The 23,478-nt window shown below is 39.2% G+C and overlaps 1 protein-coding gene across 1 annotated transcript in view; it reads left to right on the top strand.

Annotated features, from left to right (window-relative positions):
* LOC104666725 (zinc finger protein 254-like) overlaps positions 1-7,066 on the top strand; it is a 44,397-nt gene extending 37,331 nt beyond the window's left edge. Inside the window, 3 exon segments of the mRNA XM_030942335.1 lie at positions 5,190-6,165; positions 6,250-6,659; positions 6,738-7,066. Of these exon segments, the coding sequence (XP_030798195.1) occupies positions 5,190-6,165; positions 6,250-6,659; positions 6,738-7,066 (1,715 nt within the window).
* The last annotated feature ends 16,412 nt before the right edge of the window (positions 7,067-23,478 follow it).

Genomic DNA, 23,478 nt, shown 5'->3' with positions numbered 1-23,478 from the left:
TTACAGGTGTGATCCACCATGCTTGGCCCCAATTTTTTCTGTTTTATGGCACTTTGCAAATACCACTCTCTTGTTTCTAAGAGTGTAGCTTCTTCATATATCTCATACAATCTCTGTCTTCTTGTGGCTGGCTCATTTCATTTAGCATAATGCCATCAAGATTTATATTTATGGTTGGTAGAATATTTCCTGCTTTTTGAATACTGAGTAATAGTCCAGAATTTTTTTTTTTTTTTTTGGATGGAGTTTCACCTTTGTTGCCCAGGTTGGAGTGCAATGGTGCAATCTTGGCTCACTGCAACCTCTGCCTCCCAGGTTCAAGCGATTCTCCTGCGTCAGTCCCCCAAATACCTGGGATTACAGGCATGTGGCTCCAGGCCCAGCTAATTTTGTATTTTTAGTAGAGATGGCGTTTTGCCATGTTGGTCAGGCTGGTCTTGAACTCCCAACCTCAGGTCATCTGCTAGCCTTTCAAAGTGCTGGGATTACAGGCTTGAGTCACTGCGTCCGGCCTCAGAATTTTTATATTTCAAATTATGTCTACTAAATGACTTGGTGAAAGAAATTTGCATTGCTTTCACCTATTGTCTTAGAGTAACAATGCTGCAATAATTATGGGTATGTAAATAACTCCTTATATGACCATATATGTGAAAGTTTATGTGCTGCATTCTATTTTATTAGTCCACTTTTTTACCTTTATACTCATACCAAATTGTTTTAATTTTGTAGCTTTGTAATGTGTTTTGAATTAAGAACTTTAATGCCACCAGCATTCTTTTTTCTTTTCTTTCTTTTTTCTTTTTTTTTTTTTTTTTTTGAAGATTATTGTGTACTTTGTCTCTTGGGATTCTATATACTTTTGGGGTTGCTGTTTCTATTTCTTCAAGAATGCAATGAGTAATTTGGAAAACATGGCATTAAATATGTAGATTGCACTGAGAAGGATGGACCTCTTCACGATTTAACTATTTCAACCTTTGTACAAGAGCACACTCAAGAGTGTGTTAATTTCTATATATTTGTAAATTTTTCAGTTTTTTTCTCATATGGGTGTGTGCTCTCATTCCATTTTGATCATAGAAAGTAGTTCATAGAAGTTTACTTTTAAAAATTTTGATATGACTTCCTTTTTGGCTAAAGATGTGGTTTATCAAGGGAAATGTTGTATGAGCTATTGAGAAGGATGTGTATTCTGATGTTGTTGAGGAGTGTTCTCCATAACTCTGTTTGGAATAATTGTTTTATACTGCCTTTACGTAGTCTGTTCCCTTATTTACCTTCTTTTCTTGTTTTATTTTTATTGCAGAAAGTGTGGTATTTGTTTCTATAATTATATTGCTTTCTGTGTGTTTCTTCCACTCTGTCAATATTTATTTGCTTCATATATTTGGAACCCTAATGTGAGACACACACACACACACACTCTCTCTCTCTCTCACTTACTTGTCATAGGTTCCCAGTGAATGAATCTATTATTTTTTGATGTCCCTCTTTGTTTCTTGGGAGTTTCAATTTCAAGTACATTTTATAAAATATTACACTTTTTGACTTAAGATGTAGCTTGTGTATGATTATTTTGACTGTATCTGCCCTCATTTGATTAATGTTGCATGGAATGTCTACTTTCATCCTGCCACTTCCAGTCTTTTTTAATCATTAGATTTCTTTTTTTTTTTTTTCTTTTTTCTTGAGATGGAGTTTTGCTCCTTCACCCAGGTGGAAGTGCAGTGGCACAATCTCGGCTTACTGCAACCTCCGCCTTCCAGTTTTGAGTGATTCTCCTGCCCTAGCCTTTTGAATAGCTAAGATAACAGGTACCTGCCACCACGCCCAACTAATTTTTGTATTTTTAATAGAGATGGAATTTCAGCAGGTTGGCCAGGCTGGTCTCAAACCCCTGACCTCATGATCCATCTTCCTCAGCCTCCCAAAGTGCTGGGATTACAGACAAGAGCCCCCATGCCCAGCCTTTATCATTAGATTTCAACTGACTCTTGTAGAAAGGCAAGATGTATCTTGGCTTAATAAAACTATTTGTTGAAAGTATGTCTGAATTTAAAAGTTAACTTTATATATATATATATGTATATATATATAATTTTCTGAAAGAGAAAGACTTACTATTTTGTTAAGTATTTCATTTGATTCTTGCATCTGTGTCTCTTATTCTCTTTCCATCTTTGTCTTTTTGATGTTTGTATTTATATGATTTCATTTATTTTCTTTTGTTTTCTTTTTTTCTTTCCTTCTTTTTTCTTTTTTTTTTTTTTTTTTTTTTTTTTGAGATGGAGTTTTGCTCTTGTTGTCCAGGCTGGTGCAATGGTGTGATGTCAGCTCACTGCAGCCTCTGCCTCCCACCACACCCAGCCTCTTTTGTGTATTTATACAAATATTTTCGTGGTACTTTGGGGATTACATATAACCTTAAAATATACAACAACATGTTTTAATCTGTTAAAAAAAAATAAACTTAAGTTGCATACAGATTTTTTTTTTTTTTTTTGGACGGAGTCTCGCTCTCAGGCCCAGGCTGTAGTGAAGTGGTGGGATCTTGGCTCACTGGAACTTTGCCTCCTGGGTTCAAGCGATTCTCCTGCCTCAGCCTCCTGAGTAGCTGGGACTACAGGCGTGTGCCACTATGCCTGGCTGATTTTTGCATTTTTAGTAGAGATGGGGTTTCACCATGTTGGCCCAGGGTGCTCTCAAACTTTTTTTTTTTTTTTTTTTTTTTGAGACAGTCTCGCTCTGTCACCCAGGCTGGAGTGCAGTGGCGCGATCTCGGCTCACTGCAAGCTCTGCCTCCCGGGTTTAAGCCATTCTCCTGCCTCAGCCTCCCGAGTAGCTGGGACTACAGGCGCCCACCACCTCCCCAGGCTAGTTTTTTGTATTTTTTTAGTAGAGACGGTGTTTCACCGTGTTAGCCAGGATGGTCTCGATCTCCTGACCTCGTGATCCGCCCCTCTCCGTCTCCCAAAGTGCTGGGATTACAGGCTTGAGCCACCGCGCTCAGCTGTTCTCAAACTCTTGACCTCGTGATCCACCTGCCTTGGCCCCCGCAAAGTGCTAGGATTATAGGCATGAACCACAGCACCCAGCCTCTTTTCTATATTTATACAGAAACTTTTTTAGTACTTTGGGGATTACGTATCACTTCTGAAAAATGCAACAGTATATTTATTTTGGCAAAATAATAAGTTGCATATAAAAATTCTTTTTTATTACATCTTCCCTCAAAGTTGTCATTGATATTGCTAATTATATCTTATTATGTTGTATATCCATTAACAGATGTTTATAATAATTTCTATGCTTTTTTCTTACTAATTTCAGAGAATAATTAAAAATGTTTTCTGCACCACTAGGATACTGTTAAGAAATTCTACTATTGTGTATTTGCATATTTTTTTCTAGAAAATAATGTTTTTTTATATGATTATATGGTTTTTTTTAAATTAATGTTATTTTCAGTAGAAGAAACTATTTTCAGCACCCTTTATATGTAGGGTATATGCAGTTCCAATACACTTTTTTAGAATTTGTTTACCACGGAAGGTTTTTTTTTTTTTTTTTTTTTTGGCAGGACAGATTCGCTGATGGTATTCTCAATAGCTGTTTTTTTCACAACTATTTTTATGACTACATCACACAGTTAGTTCCCTTATGGCCTGCAAAATTTTGTTAACAGTTCACTGATTATCTCATAAGACTATGTAAATGGCACACTACTTTTTTCTTTTCTCTTTTTTAATTTTTTTTGGAGACAGAGCCTCACTCTATACCCCAGCCATGCTGGAGTGTAGTGGTGTGACATCAGCTAACTGAAACCCCCACCTCCCAGGTTCAAGCGGTTCTTCAGCCTCAGCCACCTGAGTAGCTGGGATTATAGGCACGCACTTCCACACCCGGCTAAATTTTGTAGTTTTAGTAGAGATGGGGTTTCTCCATGTTGGCCAGGCTTGTCCTGAACCCCTGACCTCAGGTGATCTGCCATCCTCAGTCTCCCAAAGTGCCTGGATTACAGGTATGAGCCACTACACCTGGTTTGGCACATCCCTTTTATCTTGCAGCTTCAAAGATAATCTTTGTGACTTTTGAAATTGTGCTTATGTATGTGTTTGTTGTAAGTATCTTTCTTTGATCCTAGTTTGTTGAGCTTCTTTGCTTTTACATCATTTTTTCTTGCTTTTGGGATCTGTCAGTTTTCATCTGTATTTTTTACCTCCACTTTTTTGTTTTCTTTGAAATGTTAAATATTTTTGTTCTCATCCTCATTTTTCTGATTTTCCATAGTTGTCTCTGTTCCTGTTTTAATCAGTGAGTATTATTCAATTTATTGCCAATTCTTGATGTATACGTCTAATATTTTTATGTTTTCTTTCAGAAGATTTTATGATATTTCTGTTGGGATGATATTGCCCTATTTTGTACATATAATAATCTTTCAGTTTTTTACCTTAGAAGCTACCTGTCAAAATCTTTATAATGTAGTTTTGTCCTGACATTGTCCGAAAACAATTGTCTTGGATCATGATTATGGGAGTTTCTCAAACATGTTCTTATAATATATGTTGTCTGACATTTTCTGTTTATTTTTTAGTTAAGAAAGCTTACTCTTGTTACTTTGTAGGAGTTAGTAATCAAATGCTACACCTGTTCCTTTTCTGTGGTACTGCGGTCTCTGCTGCTGTAACATTATTCTTTAGTCTCAGCAGACTCAAACTCTCATTTCAAAACATACCACCATTTCTTTCAGAACTTTATGTCATGAGTGACAGAAACCAGTTTCAGGAAAAGCCCCTAAAAGCCAGAAATGACAAAGAATGTGTCAGTATTTTACCTTTCTTTTAAAACAAAAACCAAGAGTTGGTAATTTACTTCTAAAGGCACTATGTTATAGTGGGAAGCAGGAAAAGCTGTGTTGGGTAAATTTAACAGACTTTCTTTTTCTTCTGTGTGGTTTTTTGTGTTGTGCTTTTCTGGGACACTGAACACACTTAATTCATTTATAAATTTACCACAGATGTACTTTGATCTCTATGTTTTTGTTACATTCATATGTCTGTGAAAGAATTAGGGCTTGTGGTATTTTGCAAAGCCATCTTGTTTATGTAGTTTGTATAAATTTAAAGGTAAGATTTTAAAACTATATTCATGGGAGTAAGTGGAGTAATTTATTTATTTTTCAGGTATATGTCCTCAGTTTGCTCAAAACCTTTGGCCAGAGCAGGACATGGAAGATTCTTTTCAAAAAGTAATACTGAGAAGATATGAAAAATGTGAACATGAGAATTTACAGTTAAGAAAAGGCTGTAAAAGTGTGGATGAGTGTAAGGTGCACAAAGAAGGTTATAATGAACTTAACCAGTGTTTCATAACTACCCAGAGAAAAGTATTTCAATGTGGCAAATGTTCAAAAGTCTTATATAAATTTTTAAATTCAGACAGACACACTGGAAAGAAAACTTTCAAATGTAAAAAATGTGTCAAATCATTTTGCAGGCTTTCACACATAACCCAGCATAAAAGCATTTATACTACAGAGAAGTTTTGCCAATGTAAAGAATGTGGAAAAACATTTAATTGGTCCTCAACCCTCACTAATCATAAGAAAATTCATACTGAAGAGAAACCCTACAAATGTGAAGAATATGGCAAAGCTTTTAATCAAACCTCAGATCTTACTACACATAAGATAACTCTCACTGAAGAGAAGACTTACAGATGTGAAGAATGTGGCAAAGCTTTTAGCCAATCTTTAACCCTAACCAGACATGAAAGGATGCACACTGGAGAGAGACCCTACAAATGTGAAGAATATGGCAAAGCATTTAGCCAATCCTGCGTTCTAACCAAACATAAGAGAATACACACTGGAGAGGAACCTTACAAATGTGAAGAATGTGGCAAAACATTTGTATGGCCCTCAACCCTAACTATACATAAGAGAGTGCACACAGGAGAGAAACCCTACAAATGTAAAGAATGTGGCAAAGCATTTAGCCAATCCTCAGCCCTAACCAGACATAAGACGGTACACACAGGAGAGAAACCCTACAAATGTGAAGAATGTGGCAAAGCATTTAGCCAGTCCTCAGCCCTAACCATACATAAGACGATGCACACTGGAGAGAAACCCTACACATGTGAAGAATGTGGCAAAGCATTTGTATGGCCCTCAACCCTAACTAGACATAAGAGGCTGCACACTGGAGAGAGACCCTACAAATGTGACAAATGTGACAAAACTTTTAGCCAAGTCACATACCTTACTGGACATAAAATAATTCATACTGGAGAAAAACCCTACAAATGTGAAGAATGTGGCAAAGCATTTACCCAATCCTCAGCCCTAACCATACATAAGACGATGCACACTGGAGAGAAACCCTACAAATGTGAAGAATGTGGCAAAGCATTTGTATGGCCCTCAACCCTAATTAGACATAAGAGGCTGCACACTGGAGAGAGACCCTACAAATGTGACAAATGTGACAAAACTTTTAGCTAAGTCACATACCTTACTGGACATAAAATAATTCATACTGGAGAAAAACCCTACAAATGTGAAGAATGCGGCAAAACATTTATATGGCCCTCAACCCTAACTAAACATAAGAAGATTCACACTGGAGAGAAACCCTACAAATGTGAAGAATGTGGCAAAGCATTTGTATGGCCCTCAGGCCTTTCTGCACATGAGAGGATTCACACTGGAGAGAAACCCTACAAATGAGAATAATGTGGCCAAGCATTTAGCCAATTCTCAACCCTTATTACACATAAGATAATTCATACTGGAGAGAAACCTTACAAGTGTGAAGAATGTGGCAAAGCTTTTAATCATTACTCGAATCTTACTACACATACGATAATTCATACTGGAAAGAAGCCCTACAAATGTGAAGAATGTGGCAAAGCCTTTAAATGGTCCTCAAATCTTACTAAACATAAGGTAATTTATACTGAAGAGAAACCTTACAAATGTGAAAAATTTGGCAAAACCTTTTACCAGTCTTCAAACCTTACTAACCATAAGAGAATTCATACTGGAGAGAAACACTAATAATGTGAATGTCTTAAAATCTTATTACTAATAAAAATCTTCTGTCAAAAGATCTATCAGAAAATGTCTTTAAAGCACAGAAGAGTATTTGTTTTGAAAAAGCATTAACAAATATGAAGAGGATTGTGATCCCTTTACTTGTATCACAGATCTTATCGTACACTTTTTGTACTAGAGGAAAATCCTGAGGCAGTTGTTAAAATTTTGTTCAACATCAGTGAGTTTATATTGAGGAAAACCCTGCAGGTGTAATGAATTTGGGAAAGTATTTTTCCAAACACTACAAATTATAAAACACCAGAGAGTTTATACTAAAATATATTTTTGCAGATGCAGTAAATATGAAAGATATTCAATCCAAAATTAAGTCTATGTAAATATTGGAATAATTCACAGTAGAAATATCTAGGGCACTCAAACTTTAGACATTAAATCAGAATGCTGAGTATAGGAAATAATATAAACTAAAGTTTGTGTAAACATCAGTTATATATAACTTTAAAAGGAGTAGAATATTTTTTGGAATTACAATATTCAAAGTAAACTTTGTCAAAATACAGGATTTTTAAAAAGTGAATAATGGAGTTAAACTTTTTTTTTTTTTTTGAGACAGAGTCTCGCTCTGTTGTCCAGGCTGGAGTGCAGTGGCCGGATCTCAGCTCACTGCAAGCTCCGCCTCCCGGGTTTATGCCATTCTCCTGCCTCAGCCTCCGGAGTAGCTGGGACTACAGGCGCCCGCCACCTCGCCCAGCTAGTTTTTTGTATTTTTTTTAGTAGAGACAGGGTTTCACCGTGTTAGCCAGGATGGTCTCGATCTCCTGACCTTGTCATCCGCCCATCTCGGCCCCCCAAAGTGCTGGGATTACAGGCTTGAGCCACCGTGCCCGGCTGGAGTTAAACTCTTAAATTACTTCATGCTGTTTCATCATTCCTGGTGTATTCACATGTGAAAACATGGGACTAACTGTTGCTGAATAAAATATTTGAGAGATTCATTTATATTTGGTAGGCATTATTTATGACCTTTTCTATGGAAAGGTAAGGACATTAAAATGTAAGATACATGATGAAAATTTAAGCAGAGAAGCTCTTTGTGGTTAACTTACAATATTGAGTGATGCATGAGGTAGGTGTTCAGAGTAATATGCATAATTATGAAAGAAAAACATTCTTTAATTTTTCTGAAGTAACCTCAAATTACTTCTCTGAAGTAAAGTCAAATTTCAAACATGTATTTCTTTATTAACGTATTTGATTGTTTTCCTCAGGGACTTCACAGAAAGTATACATAACTTTCATTCAGTTAATCTTACCACAGTAGATGGTCTAACATATCCAGAAGACAGCCATATGTAAGACATGCCCATAATCCAAATCATAGAAAAGTTAACACACCAGGTTCTTGAAGAAGCAACAGTATAACCGTGCAAATACACAAATGTTTCAGAAAAAATAACATCACCCTACGGACAACATGTAAGGTGACAACTATCCAGGGCTCTCCAAAATCAGTCACTATGAACGGCTTATCTAAAAGTTGGCTTATATATACTTGTCACCACAAATTGGTTCTAAACATACTATTGATTCCAATTTTGGATTTTCTGGTAAGATATATTTATAACTAACTTGTAATTAGACTTCTAAATGCACACATATGCTTGGGTCCAGTGAGGCAAAAAAAAAAAGAGTTATTTGTAGAGTACCTTAACATTTAAATTTTCAAAAAACATACTTAAGCTTAGTTTTAGAAGTATTCTTCCCAGCATCTCTTCACCAAGGGATTTCAGTTTTAAAAAGAGGTAAGGAGGGCTTTTAAAAGTTTTACTCTTTTGTATTCAGTTTATCTTGTCCTATACAGAAATGGAATAAAGTGTGGTATCTGTCCAAATGTTATTTATGGTTCTGGTGATGCAGAAATATCCGTTCTCCCCAAAATGAAGAAACCAGTGCTACCTGGGCCCCAAAGGGATGTTTAGGTTACATCTGTCAGGATTGATACTATAAGAGAGAACCATTTTTGGAGCACAGTGGGGTTCAGCTGAGATTTTGGTGAGTCATGTGGGTGGACATCAGAGACAACCATTACCCAAAATGAGAGTCTCAATAAGACTTTCATGTGAGATGGTCTTAGAATATGGTGCCCCAACTCACACAGAAGAGGATGGCTGTGCAATCAAGAGACAGATATTTTTTCTCAGGAGCAGAAGTCTGAATGTTATTTTTCTCTTTTTTCTTGTCCTTTTTTTTTTCTTGAGACAAAGTTTCACTCTTGTTGCCCAGGCTGAAGTGCAATGGTGTGATCTCGGGTCACTGCAATCTTTGCCTCCTGGTTTCAAGGGATTCTCCTGCCTCAGCCTCCTGAGTAGCTGGGATTACAGGCATGCACCACCACTCCTGGCTATTTTTGAATTTTTAGTAGAGACGGGGTTTCTCCATGTTGGTCAGGCTGGTCTTGAACTCCCGACCTCAGGTGATCCTCCCGCCTTGGCCTCCGAAGTGCTGGGATTACAGGTGTGAACCCACCTCGGCCTTCCAAAGTTCTGGGATTACAGGCATGAGCTACAGCTCCCGGCCTCATCACACTACTTTTTGGCCCAACACTTTTTACCACTTTTCAGAGTTTTTACAAGCCTGCTCTAGCCCCTACCTACTTCATCATGACTGTCATTCACCTCATTCAGTGTCTTTTCTTCTTCCAAATACACTATTCTTCTCCCCCTTCCCTGGACACATCCACCTTTTCAACCTCAGGGCTTTTGTACCCACTGTTCTCAGAAGCATTCTTTCTCCTGTCACTCATCCTTCAGATATTAGCTCAAGTGTCACTTCCACAGGATACCTTCCTTAACCTGCATCCTGGCTTCCTCCATTCCTCTCCCATACACAAAGGCCAAACTTTACTTCATAGGTTCTTGTCATACTTTGAGCAGTTAACACTGATAGAAGTGACCCATTTATGGCTGGATGAGTCTCTTTCAATGTGATCTATCCTCTATGAGATTAGGAACTGTCTTTGCCACGCCAGTAGGCTTGGTGATAAAGACAGAACCTTCACAAGCAGATATTTAAATATTTATGGAATAAATAAAAATCTGTAAATGTCAAAACATCATGGGAATGGTAAAGGTAGTGAAAAACTATTTTCTAAAATTACTTCTCTGAAGTAAACTCGAATTTAAGCATGTATTAATTTATTTCATTAATTTCCTCAGAGACTTCACAGGAAATATATTCAACTTTCTTTCACTTAATCTCACCACAATAGATGGTCTAACATATCCAGAAAACAGCCATATGTAAGACATGCCCATTCCCCAAAGCACAGAAAACTTAACACATCAGGGTCTTGAGAAAACAGCAGTATAACAGAGCAAATATACAAATACTTAAGGAAAAATACACCCAACAGACAGCATATGTGGTCACCATTATCCAGCACTCTCCAAAATAAGTGCCTATGAGTGGCTTATCCAAAAGCTGCCTTAAATATGCTTGTAACCACAAATTGGTTCTGAGCATGCCATTGATTCCAATTTTGAATATTCACAAGGTAATTATCTGGTAAGATATATTTATAACTGACTTGTAATAAGACTTCTAAATGCACACATATGCTTGGGTCACAGTGAGGCAAAGAACTCTGAATTATTTGTAGAGTACCTTAAGATTTAAGTTTTCAAAAAACATACTTAAGCTTAGGTTTAGAAGTATTTTTCCCAATATCTTTTCATCAAGCTATTTCAATTTTTAAAAGTGAAGATTAGGGAGGGCTTTTAAAAGTTGTATTCCTTTCTATTCAGTTTATCTTGTCCCATACAGAAATGGAATAGAGTGTGGTGTCTGTCCTAATGATATTTATGGTTGTGGTGATGCAGAAATATTCATGCTCCCAAGCAAGAGATGAAAAATCATGTTCTCCATAAAATGGGGAAACCAGTGTTACCTGGGGCCCAAAGGAATGTTTAGGTTACATCTGTCAGGATTGATAGCAGAAGAGAGAACCATCTTTGACCACAGTGGGGTTCACCTGAGATTTTGGTGAGTCATGTGGATGACATCAGAGACAAGCATTACCCAAAATGAGAGTCCCAATAAGACTTTCATGTGAGATTTTCTTAGAAAATAGTGGCTCACGCCGGGCGCGGTGGCTCAAGCCTGTAATCCCAGCACTTTGGGAGACCGAGACGGGCGGATCACGAGGTCAGGAGATCGAGACCATCCTGGCTAACACAGTGAAACCCCGTCTCTACTAAAAATACAAAAAAAAAAAAAAAAAAAAAAAAAAAACTAGCCGGGCGAGGTGGCGGGCGCCTGTAGTCCCAGCTACTCCGGAGGCTGAGGTAGGAGAATGGCGTAAACCCAGGAGGCGGAGCTTGCAGTGAGCTGAGATCCGGCCACTGCACTCCAGCCCGGGCGACAGAGCGAGACTCCGTCTCAAAAAAAAAAAAAAAAAAATAGTGGCTCAACTCACACAGAGGAGGAGGGCCATGCAGCCAAGTGAGACAGATATTTTTTCTCAGGAGCAGAAATCTTAGTGTAGGAGATGGTCACTCACTGAGTAGTTGAAGCATGCCCTGATGGAACTCTCTGGGGGTCAGATTGCACACTGTCTCCCTGATTTGTATAAAGCATGGAACACAGAAAACACATCATTGTCTATTTTGTTTCAAAAGTACTTTGTTTGCCATTTTTAAAAAAAAGTGAATTAATATAATAGAAAACGAAAGAGTGCCTAGGGGTAGGTAGCAGGTCTGTCATCACCAGAAGTATTTAAATGCAGGCTAGACAAACACTGTGGAAATAAGTTTCACTCTTTGCAAAAGGGGTAAAATAAATCTTTTTCTTTGGCACTGAAAGATCTAGTGAAGATCCAAGCATACAGTAGATAAACAGCAACTTCTGTTTACTAAATAAATGTTATTTTCATAGATTACAGGTGAAGCAAAATATTGATATGACTCTAAGACATTAAGGGTATCACAAACCACTTATGTTCTTTATGGGATTTCAGTTAAAAAATGAATTGAAAAATCAGGCCATAAAAGAAGTTTGGATCCTTCTAAGTGGCATCATGTGCATAAGCCATCGTGAGAGTCCTAACTTGGTTCCTACCCAAAGTCTCTTCTCATGAATTCTATCCTTAAAAGTCAAACATATAAAGCATCATTAAACACAAACTGCAACACTCTTAACTTTTAGGTTTACATCTCATCCGAAAATTGTTTAAAAGCCCAGGCCATCTACAAGAAATCTTTCATTTGCATTTTAGTAACAACAAATTAAAAGGAAAGAAGAAAAAGGATAGAAGAAAGCCATTTAATTATTTTTTAGATAAGAACATAGCATTAGTTTATCAGTTACATAAGTATTTTCCTTCCTTCATCCATGCCATACATAAATTTTAGCCAACTCAAACACTTTACAAGTAGAGACATGGCTAAAAACATGGAAAACATAAGCATAGCTCATTAAGGGGTAGGGAACATGCCCTGTTCATGTACATTGCTTAATCCAGCATGCCAGTCTCAGTGAGGCACCACCATCCACCCAGCTATAAAATCCAAGATCAGAAAGTTATCTATCCCTTCCCTACACCATCCCATCAGCAAGCCTCTCCTAACTCTTAATCCTCTATCAATTCATCTGAGCTCCCATCTCCACTGCCACTATGCTAAAGGCCACCACTGCTTTTCAAAGTTTTCATAAACCAGCCTTCTAACTGATGTTCTTCCAAACAGAGGGCCAATCATTATTTCCTTCTACCAGGTCTATTTACTACTATGGGTAAAAATAGTTTCAACATGCAAATCTCATCACACTACTTTTTGGCCCAACACTTTTCACCACTTTCCAGAGTTCTTACAAGCCTGCTCTAGCCCCTGCCTACTTCATCATTCTTGTCATTCACTTCATTCAGTGTCTTTTCTTCTACCAAACACACTGCACTTCTCGCCTTCCCTGGAAACATCCACCTTTTCACCCTCAGGACTTTTGTACCTGCTGTTCTCAGAAGGATTCTTTTCCTCTTGTCACCAATCCTTCAGATATTAGTTCAAATCTCACTTCCATAGGATGCCTTCCTTGACCTGCATCCTGGCATCCTCCATTCCTCTGCCATACACAAAGGCCAAACTTCATAGGGTCTTGTCATACTTAACTGCGAGCAGTTAACACTAATAGAAGTGACCTGTTCATGGCTGGATGAGTCTCTTTCAGTGTGACCTATCTTCTATGAGATTAGTGACTGTCTTTCTTTGCCATACCGGTAGGCAAAGACAGAACCTTGGTGGTAAAGACAGAACCTTTACAAGTAGATATTCAAACATTTATGAAATAAATAAAAATCTGTAAATGTCAAAAAACACATCATGGAAATGGCAAATTCAGTGGTGAAAAACTGTCTCTTTTCTAAGAGGAAGTTAAATCTGATACAGAATTGTACTTAGGAAAATTAAGTTGTGAAACCTTTATTTTTGTTGTTATCTTTTTTTTTTTTCTTTTATTATACTTTAAGCTTAGGGTACATGTGCATAACGTGCAGGTTTGTTACATATGTATACTTGTGCCATGTTGGTGTGCTGCACCCATCAACTCATCAGCACCCATCAATTCATCATTTATATCAGGTATAACTCCCAGTGCAATCCCTCCCCCCTCCCCCCTCTCCATGATAGGCCCCGGTGTGTGATGTTCCCCTTCCCGAGTCCAAGTGATCTCATTGTTCAGTTCCCACCTATGAGTGAGAACATGCGGTGTTTGGTTTTCTGTTCTTGTGATAGTTTGCTAAGAATGATGGTTTCCAGCTGCATCCATTTCCTTACAAAGGACGCAAACTCATCCTTTTTGATGGCTACATAGTATTCCATGGTGTATATGTGCCACATTTTCTTAATCCAGTCTGTCACTGATGGACATTTGGGTTGATTCCAAGTCTTTGCTATTGTGAATAGTGCCGCAATAAACATGCGTGTGCATGTGTCTTTATAGCAGCATGATTTATAATCCTTTGGGTATATACCCAGTAGTGGGATGGCTGGGTCATATGGTACATCTAGTTCTAGATCCTTGAGGAATTGCCATACTGTTTTCCATAATGGTTGAACTAGTTCACAGTCCCACCAACAGTGTAAAAGTGTTCCTATTTCTCCACATCCTCTCCAACACCTGTTGTTTCCTGACTTTTTAATGATTGCCATTCTAACTGGTGTGAGATGGTATCTCATTGTGGTTTTGATTTGCATTTCTCTGATGGTGAGTGATGATGAGCATTTTTTCATGTGTCTGTTGGCTGTATGAATGTCTTCTTTTGAGAAATGTCTGTTCATATCCTTTGCCCACTTTTTGATGGGGTTGTTTTTTTTTTTCTTGTATATTTGTTTGAGTTCTTTGTAGATTCTGGATATTAGCCCTTTGTCGGATGAGTAGATTGCAAAAATTTTCTCCCATTCTGTAGGTTGCTTGTTCACTCTGATGGTAGTTTCTTTTGCTGTGCAGAAGCTCTTTAGTTTAATGAGATCCCATTTGTCAATTTCGGCTTTTGCTGCCGTTGCTTTTGGTGTTTTAGACATGAAGTCCTTGCCCATGCCTATGTCCTGAATGGTATTACCTAGGTTTTCTTCTAGGGTTTTTATGTTATTGGGTCTAACATCTAAGTCTCTAATCCATCTTGAATTAATCTTTATATAAGGAGTAAGGAAAGGATCCAGTTTCAGCTTTCTACTTATGGCTAGCCAATTTTCCCAGTGCCATTTATTAAATAGGGAATCCTTTCCCCATTTCTTGTTTCTCTCAGGTTTGTCAAAGATCAGATGTCTGCAGATGTGTGGTATTATTTCTGAGGACTCTGTTCTGTTCCATTGGTCTATATCACTGTTTTGGTACCAGTACCATCCTGTTTTGGTTACTGTAGCCTTGTAGTATAGTCTGAAGTCAGGTAGCGTGATGACTCCAGCTTTGTCCTTTTGACGTAGGATTGTCCTGGCAATGTGGGGGTCTTTTTTGGTTCCATATGAACTTTAAAGCAGTTTTTTCCAATTCTGTGAAGAAAGTCATTGGTAGCTTGATGGGGATGGCATTGAATCTATAAATAACCTTGGGCAGTATGGCCATTTTCACGATATTGATTCTTCCTATCCATGAGCATGGTATGTTCTTCCATTTGTTTGTGTCCTCTTTGATTTCACTGAGCAGTGGTTTGTAGTTCTCCTTGAAGAGGTCCTTTACATCGCTTGTAAGTTGGATTCCTAGGTATTTTATTCTCTTTGAAGCAATTGTGAATGGAAGTTCATTCCTGATTTGGCTCTCTGTTTGTCTGTTACTGGTGTATAAGAATGCTTGTGATTTTTGCACATTAATTTTGTATCCTGAGACTTTGCTGAAGTTGTTTATCAGCTTAAGGAGAATTTGGGCTGAGACAATGGGGTTTTCTAAATATACAATCATGTCATCTGCAAACAGGGACAATTTCACTTCTTCTTTTCCTAACTAAATGCCCTTGATTTCTTTCTCTTGCCTGATTGCCCTAGCTAGAACTTCCAACACTATGTTGAATAGGAGTGATGAGAGAGGGCATCCCTGTCTTGTGCCAGTTTTCAAAGGGAATTTTTCCAGTTTTTGCCCATTCAGTATGATATTAGCTGTGGGTTTGTCATAAATAGCTCTTATTATTTTGAGGTACGTTCCCTCAATACCGAATTTATTGAGCGTTTTTAGCATGAAGGGCTGTTGAATTTTGTCAAAAGCCTTTTCTGCATCTATTGAGATAATCATGTGGTTCTTGTCTTTGGTTCTGTTTATATGCTGGATTACGTTTATTGATTTGCGAATGTTGAACCAGCCTTGCATCCCAGGGATGAAGCCCACGTGATCATGGTGGATAAGCTTTTTGATGTGCTGCTGAATCCAGTTTGCCAGTATTTTATTGAGGATTTTTGCATCAATGTTCATCAGGGATATTGGTCTAAAATTCTCTTTTTTTGTTGTGTCTCTGCCAGGCTTTGGTATCAGGATGATGTTGGCCTCATAAAATGAGTTAGGGAGGATTCCCTCTTTTTCTATTGATTGGAATAGTTTCAGAAGGAATGGTACCAGCTCCTCCTTGTACCTCTGGTAGAATTCAGCTGTGAATCCATCTGGTTCTGGACTTTTTTTGGTTGGTAGGCTATTAATTATTGCCTCAATTTCAGAGCCTGCTATTGGTCTCTTCAGGGATTCAACTTCTTCCTGGTTTAGTCTTGGGAGAGTGTAAGTGTCCAGGAAATTATCCATTTCTTCTAGATTTTCTAGTTGATTTGCGTAGACGTGTTTATAGTATTCTCTGATGGTAGTTTGTATTTCTGTGGGGTCGGTGGTGATATCCCCTTTATCATTTTTTATTGTGTCTATTTGATTCCTCTCTCTTTTCTTCTTTATTAGTCTTGCTAGTGGTCTGTCAATTTTGTTGATCTTTTCAAAAAACCAACTCCTGGATTCATTGATTTTTGGAGGGTTTTTTGTGTCTCTATCTCCTTCAGTTCTGCTCTGATCTTAGTTATTTCTTGCCTTCTGCTAGCTTTTGAATGTGTTTGCTCTTGCCTCTCTAGTTCTTTTAATTGTGATGTTAGAGTGTCAATTTTAGATCTTTCCTGCTTTCTCTTGTGGGCATTTAGTGCTATAAATTTCCCTCTACACACTGCTTTAAATGTGTCCCAGAGATTCTGGTATGTTGTGTCTTTGTTCTCATTGGTTTCAAAGAACATCTTTATTTCTGCCTTCATTTCGTTATGTACCCAGTAGTCATTCAGGAGCAGGTTGTTCAGTTTCCATGTAGCTGAGCGGTTTTGATTCAGTTTCTTAGTCCTGAGTTCTAGTTTGATTGCACTGTGGTCTGAGAGACAGTTTGTTATAATTTCTGTTCTTTTACATTTGCTGAGGAGTGCTTTACTTCCAAGTATGTGGTCAATTTTGGAATAAGTGCGATGTGGTGCTGAGAAGAATGTATATTCTGTTGATTTGGGGTGGAGCGTTCTGTAGATGTCTATTAGGTCTGCTTGGTGCAGAGATGAGTTCAATTCCTGGATATCCTTGTTAACTTTTGTCTCGTTGATCTGTCTAATGTTGACAGTGGAGTGTTGAAGTCTCCCATTATTATTGTATGGGAGTCTAAGTCTCTTTGTAAGTCTTTAAGGACTTGCTTTATGAATCTGGGTGCTCCTGTATTGGGTGCATATATATTTAGGATAGTTATCTCTTCCTGTTGAATTGATCCCTTTACTATTATGTAATGTCCTTCTTTGTCTCTTTTGATCTTTGATGGTTTAAAGTCTGTTTTATCAGAGACTAGTATTGCAACCCCTGCTTTTTGTTGTTCTCCATTTCCTTGGTAGATCTTCCTCCATCCCTTTATTTTGAGCCTATGTATGTCTCTGCATGTGAGATGGGTCTCCTGGATACAGCAGACTGATGGGTCTTGACTCTTTATCCAGTTTGCCAGTCTGTGTCTTTTAATTGGACCATTTAGTCCATTTACATTTAAGTTTAATATTGTTATGTGTGACCTTGATCCAGCCATTATGATATTAGCTGGTTATTTTGCTCGTTAGTTGATGCAGTTTCTTCCTAGCCTTGATGGTCTTTACATTTTGGCATGTTTTTGCAATGGCTGGTACCAGTTTTTCCTTTCCATGTTTAGGGCTTCCTTCAGGGTCTCTTGTAAGGCAGGCCTGGTGGTGACAGAATCTCTAAGCATTTGCTTATCTGTAAAGGATTTTATTTCTCCTTCACTTATGAAACTTAGTTTGGCTGGATATGAAATTCTGGGTTGAAAATTCTTTTCTTTAAGAATGTTGAATATTGGCCCCCACTCTCTTCTGGCTTGTAGAGTTTCTGCCAAGAGATCTGCTGTTAGTCTGATGGGCTTCCCTTTGTGGGTAACCCGACCTTTCTGGCTGCCCTTAAGACTCTTTCCTTCATTTCAACTTTGGTGAATCTGGCAATTATGTGTCTTGGAGTTGCTCTTCTGGAGGAGTATCTTTGTGGCGTTCTCTGTATTTCCTGAATTTGAATGTTGGCCTGCCCTACTAGGTTGGGGAAGTTCTCCTGGATGATATCCTGAAGAGTGTTTTCCAACTTGGTTCCATTTTCCCCCTCACTTTCAGGCACCCCAATCAAACGTAGATTTGGTCTTTTTACATAATCCCACACTTCTTGCAGGCTTTGTTCATTTCTTTTTCTTCTTTTTTCTTTTGGTTTCTCTTCTCGCTTCATTTCATTCATTTGATCCTCAATCGCTGATACTCTTTCTTCCAGTTGATCGAGTCGGTTACTGAAGCTTGTGCATTTGTCACGTATTTCTCGTGTCATGGTTTTCATCTCTGTCATTTCGTTTATGACCTTCTCTGCATTAATTAGTCTAGCTGTCAATTCTTCCACTCTTTTTTCAAGATTTTTAGTTTCTTTGCGCTGGGTACGTAATTCTTCCTTTAGCTCTGAGAAGTCTGATGGACTGAAGGCTTCTTCTCTCATCTCGTCAAAGTCATTCTCTGACCAGCTTTGATCCGTTGCTGGCGATGGGCTGCGCTCCTTTGCAGGGGGAGATGCGCTCTTATTTTTTGAATTTCCAGCTTTTCTGCCCTGCTTTTTCCCCATCTTTGTGGTTTCATCTGCCTCTGGTCTTTGATGATGGTGACGTACTGATTGGGTTTTGGTATAGGTGTTCTTACTGTTTGATAGTTTTCCTTCTAACCGTCAGGACCCTCAGCTGTAGGTCTGTTGGAGGTCTGGTCCACTCCAGACCCTGTTTGCCTGGGTATCAGCAGCAGAGGTTGCAGAAGATAGAATATTGCTGAACAGCGAGGGTACCTGTCTGATTCTTACTTTGGAAGCTTCCTCTCAGGGGTGTACTCCACCCTGTGAAGTGTGGGGTGTCAGACTGCCCCTAGTGGGGGATGTCTCCCAGTTAGGCTACTCAGGGGTCGGGGACCCACTTGAGCAGGCAGTCTATCCCTTCTCAGATCTCAACCTCCGTGTTGGGAGATCCACTGCTCTCTCCAAAGCTGTCAGACAGAGTCGTTTGCATCTGCAAAGGTTTCTGCTGCTTTTGTTGTTGTTGTTGTTAACTGTGCCCTGTCCCCAGAGGTGGAGTCTACAGAGACAGGCAGGTTTCCTTGAGCTGCTGTGAGCTCCACCCAGTTCGAGCTTCCCAGCAGCTTTGTTTACCTACTTAAGCCTCAGCAATGGCAGGCGCCCCTCCCCCAGCCTCGCTGCTGCCTTGCGGTTAGATTGCAGACTGCTGTGTTAGCAATGAGGGAGGCTCCGTGGGCGTGGGACCCTCCCGGCCAGGTGTGGGATATATTCTCCTGGTGTGCCCGTTTGCTTAAAGCACAGTATTGGGGTGGGAGTTACCCAATTTTCCAGCTGTTGTGTGTCTCAGTTCCCCTGGCTAGGAAAAGGGATTCCCTTCCCCCTTGCACTTCCCAGGTGAGGCGATGCCTCGCCCTGCTTCAGCTCTCGCTGGTCGGGCTGCAGCAACTGACCAGCAGCGATTGTCCGGCACTCCCTAGTGAGATGACCCCAGTACCTCAGTTGAAAATGCAGAAATCACCAGTCTTCTGTGTCGCTCGCGCTGGGAGTTGGAGACCAGAGCTGTTCCTATTCGGCCATCTTGCTCCGCCCCGCTGTGAAACCTTTATAAGCTTTTGAACACAAAATGGTTCTTAGAAAACTTACTTTCATAATTTAAATACAAATCAAATTCTGAGAGACACAAGTTAAGCCTACTTTAAGTTATTCTTTGTTTAAAACTTTTAAGTAGAATACATTAAGCAAATACATATTGATTTAACTAACCAAATTATAGAAAACCTGTTTGAGATGTTAATTAAACAGTTATGAAACAAACCACTAAACCAACAGTTAAAAGCTCTAAAGTAAAAGATAAAATGTCTTAAAAATTTTATTTTCTGTATTATAGAGGAAAATATACGATTCTCGCCAGAAATAAAACTAAGTTAGAATATTATATGGAAATGTATCTGCCAGATATGAGTCTAAATTCTAGTTAGCATGTAAGTGCTTATTAATAGACATTTGAAGTTAGTCATGTATCTTTAATCAATCAGAATTTCATCTTTTATAAAAGATAGTAAGAATTTTTTAACCAGATTTCAGACATTTTCTTCGCTAAAAATTTATTGTTTGAGGCCAGGCGCGGTAGCTCAAGCCTCTAATCCCAGCACTTTGGGTGGCCAAGGTGGGTGGATCACCCGAGTTCAGGAGTTTGAGACTAGGCTGGCCAACATGGTGAAACCCCGTCTCTACTAAAACTACAAAAAAAAAAAAAAAAAAAAAAATTAACTGGGCATGGTGGCAGGCACTTTAATCCAAGCTGCTTGGGAGGCTAAGGCAGGAGAATCACTTGAATCCACAAGGGGGAAGATTGCAGTGAGCCGAAATCGCTCCATTGCACTCCAGTCTGAGACTTCATCTCAAAAAACAAAACAAAACAAAATTATTGTTTGAAAAGAAATCAATTCAAATGGTTCACCTTGTGTTTCAGAAAACCTACCTTATCTTTTGAGTATCTCTCCCATTTCTGAAGACATATGTACCTCTTTTAAAAGGAAGTTGAAATTTTGATTTTGTGTATTTAGAGAAGTGTTTTGTTGTTGTTTTAACAATAAAGTATCAGGGTAAAGCACATTCACCTAAAACAGTACAAGTGATTGTTTTATAAATATGATATATAACCAATTATTATCAAGTATGTATATTGCACATACACACATCAAGCAAGATTTATACCCTGCAGGTTTCTGGTTTTGCATTCAATTTTAAAACCAAGAAGTCATGGAATAAAGGAAAGTTAAGTTATATACAAACCAAGACACCTATTAATTCAAACCACTAATGAAACAAAACTCTAAATAAGTAGAGAAAATGGGTTCAAACACTGGAGCTCTGAAATTATCCAGGTCTTTTATCTGTGCTTTTTTTTTCCCTATTAAATTAAAAGTTCAAACCAAAATCCATGAAAAATGTTTATGGATATTAAAGGGTACGGTGTGACAGGGTTTTGTGCAACCAGGCATTAACAAGCATTTTATCTTCTCTTTAAGCTGAGCCAACTTTTATTTTAAAATTTCTGTAATTCAACATTCTTTCCCACCCAAACACCTAAATCTTTTCCACCCAGCAGCAACCTACTGCATGACAGATGTGCCAAAGTTGTTCATGTTCACTTCCTTTGCTGAATGTGTAGTAATAGTTAGGCCTTAGCTTCCAATTTACATGTGGCTCTTCAAAAATCTCATTTTTATATTAGAAATCAACATGCAAATCTGCGCACGGTGGCTTATGCATGCAATCCCAGCACCTTGGGAGGCCGAGGCAGGCAGATCACCTGAGGTCAGGAGATCGAGACCAGCCTGACCAATGTGGTGAAACCCAGTCTTTACTAAAAGTACAACAATTGGCCAGGCGTGGTGGTGGGTGACTGCTATCCCAGCTAGTCGAGAGGCTGGACAGGAAAATTACTTGATCTTGGGAGGCGGAGGTTTCAGTGAGCCGAGATTGCACCAAAGCCCTCCAGCAGGGGCAACAGAGCAAGACTCCATCTCAACAACAACAGCAAAAAAGAAATCAACATGCAGTAGTCAGTGAGCACCAACGATGTAATTGTGCTAGGCATAGGAGATGGAAAAAATATTCTTGAGGTGGGAGAAACATGTTAACAGAGAAATTACAGCAGACAGACTTGACAGATGGGGGTAAAAGTTGTTAGAAATAGAAGACCTAATTCTCCCTAAAAATGGTAGTATTTGAGATGGGTCTCTACAGAAGAGTAAATGTTTGCTGGGAGAAGGGGATGCAGACACATCAGAAAGAACAACCCATGCAAAAGCAGAAGCAGTAAAGAACTATTCAGTGTGGCAGTGATGTGGAAGACAGAGCCAAGAGCCAAGACTAGAAATTTGGTTTGTCCCAGCACTTTGGAAGGCCAAGGTGGGAAGATCATGAGGTCAGGAGTTTCAGACTATCCTGGCCAACATGGTAAAACCCCGCCTCTACTAAAAATACAAAAAATTAGCCAGGCGAGGTGGCGGGTGCCTGTAGTCCCAGCTATTTGGGAGGCTGAAGCAGGAGAATGCTGTGAACCTGGGAGGCGGAGCTTGCAATGAGCTGAGATAGCGCCTCGGCACTCCAGCCTGGGGGACAAAGCAAGACTCCATCTCAAAAAAAAAAAAAAAAATTAGCTGGGTGTGGTGGCATGTGCCTGTAATCCCAGCTACTCCAGAGGCTGAGGCAGGAGGTCACTTAAACCCAGGAGGTGGAGTTTGCAGTGAGCTGAGATCATGCAACTGCCATTCAGCCTGGGTGACAGAGCAAGACTCCCTCTGAAAACAAAAAAAAAGAACGAAAGAAAAGAAATTGGGTTTGGAAACAGAAAATTAGGTCTTTGTAAACCACGTTAAGGAGTTTGGATTTTTCTTTTTATAGACAACAGGCAGACAAGAAATGTTATTAGGTAGGCAATCAACGAGAGCAACTTTAGTGTTTGAGGATGACGACTATGGCAGCAGGGTGGAAAAACAACAGCAGCAGGGAGAAACTGCTGGCAGAAAATTAACTTCAGAGGTGTTTAGGCCTCAATGAGGGCCTTAGGTCAGAAGTGATTAAACAGCCCACATCAGTGATGGAAGCATGGTTTTGGGGAGGGCCTGGTGACTGACTGGCCACGGGGTGAGATAGACGTGCATCAGGACAGCCAGCAGTAATGTTCCTGGTTTAGTAGGTTGTGTGCATGGCAATCACCTTCCAGAAGAGATGGAGATGACTTTCATTTTTACAAGTACCTGCAGGATGAGGGACTTGCAGTGTGATCTGGATGACAAAAGATTACAGCTTCAGAGAAGTTGTAAGTGAAAATATACTGTTAGAGTTGCCAGTTTATAGGTTAGAGGAAAGGGCAGAAAAACACCAGAATGCACAGGGCATTCTGTAGGAACAGAACTCACTCCCAGGTACAGGACTGGATGGTTACTGCAGAGAACAGGAATTGGGCACCTGGCCACTGACACCAATGGGATGCTTTCACTCTGTCCACTGATTTAAGAATCTTAAAACAACTATTTTCAAGTGTTGCACATGTCTCTAAGGTAAGTGGGAGCCCACACCACTTTGGAAGCAACTGTCTGGTTACTGCAGGCAGCCCTTTCTTTTCTGGAATTCAGTCTTCTCATCTTCCTGCCTTCTCCCTTGCATACCTCCTGCTTGTGTAATAGGGTGGAACATGGGAGGGCAGGACAAAGTTCAGACCAGTGGCACTGGTTGGCTAAAAGATCACTCCTTTCATTATACTAGACAGTTCTGGTCTGAGGCCTGGGTCTCAGAATATAAAAATTATTACTGTCTCCTTTATTGCATCCCTGTAT

This window comes from Rhinopithecus roxellana, chromosome 12 (genome assembly GCF_007565055.1).
Source record: "Rhinopithecus roxellana isolate Shanxi Qingling chromosome 12, ASM756505v1, whole genome shotgun sequence".
NCBI classification, from domain to species: domain Eukaryota; kingdom Metazoa; phylum Chordata; class Mammalia; order Primates; family Cercopithecidae; genus Rhinopithecus; species Rhinopithecus roxellana.
Note: the sequence above shows the minus strand (reverse complement) of the source record. Positions and strands in the feature narration are given on the sequence as shown.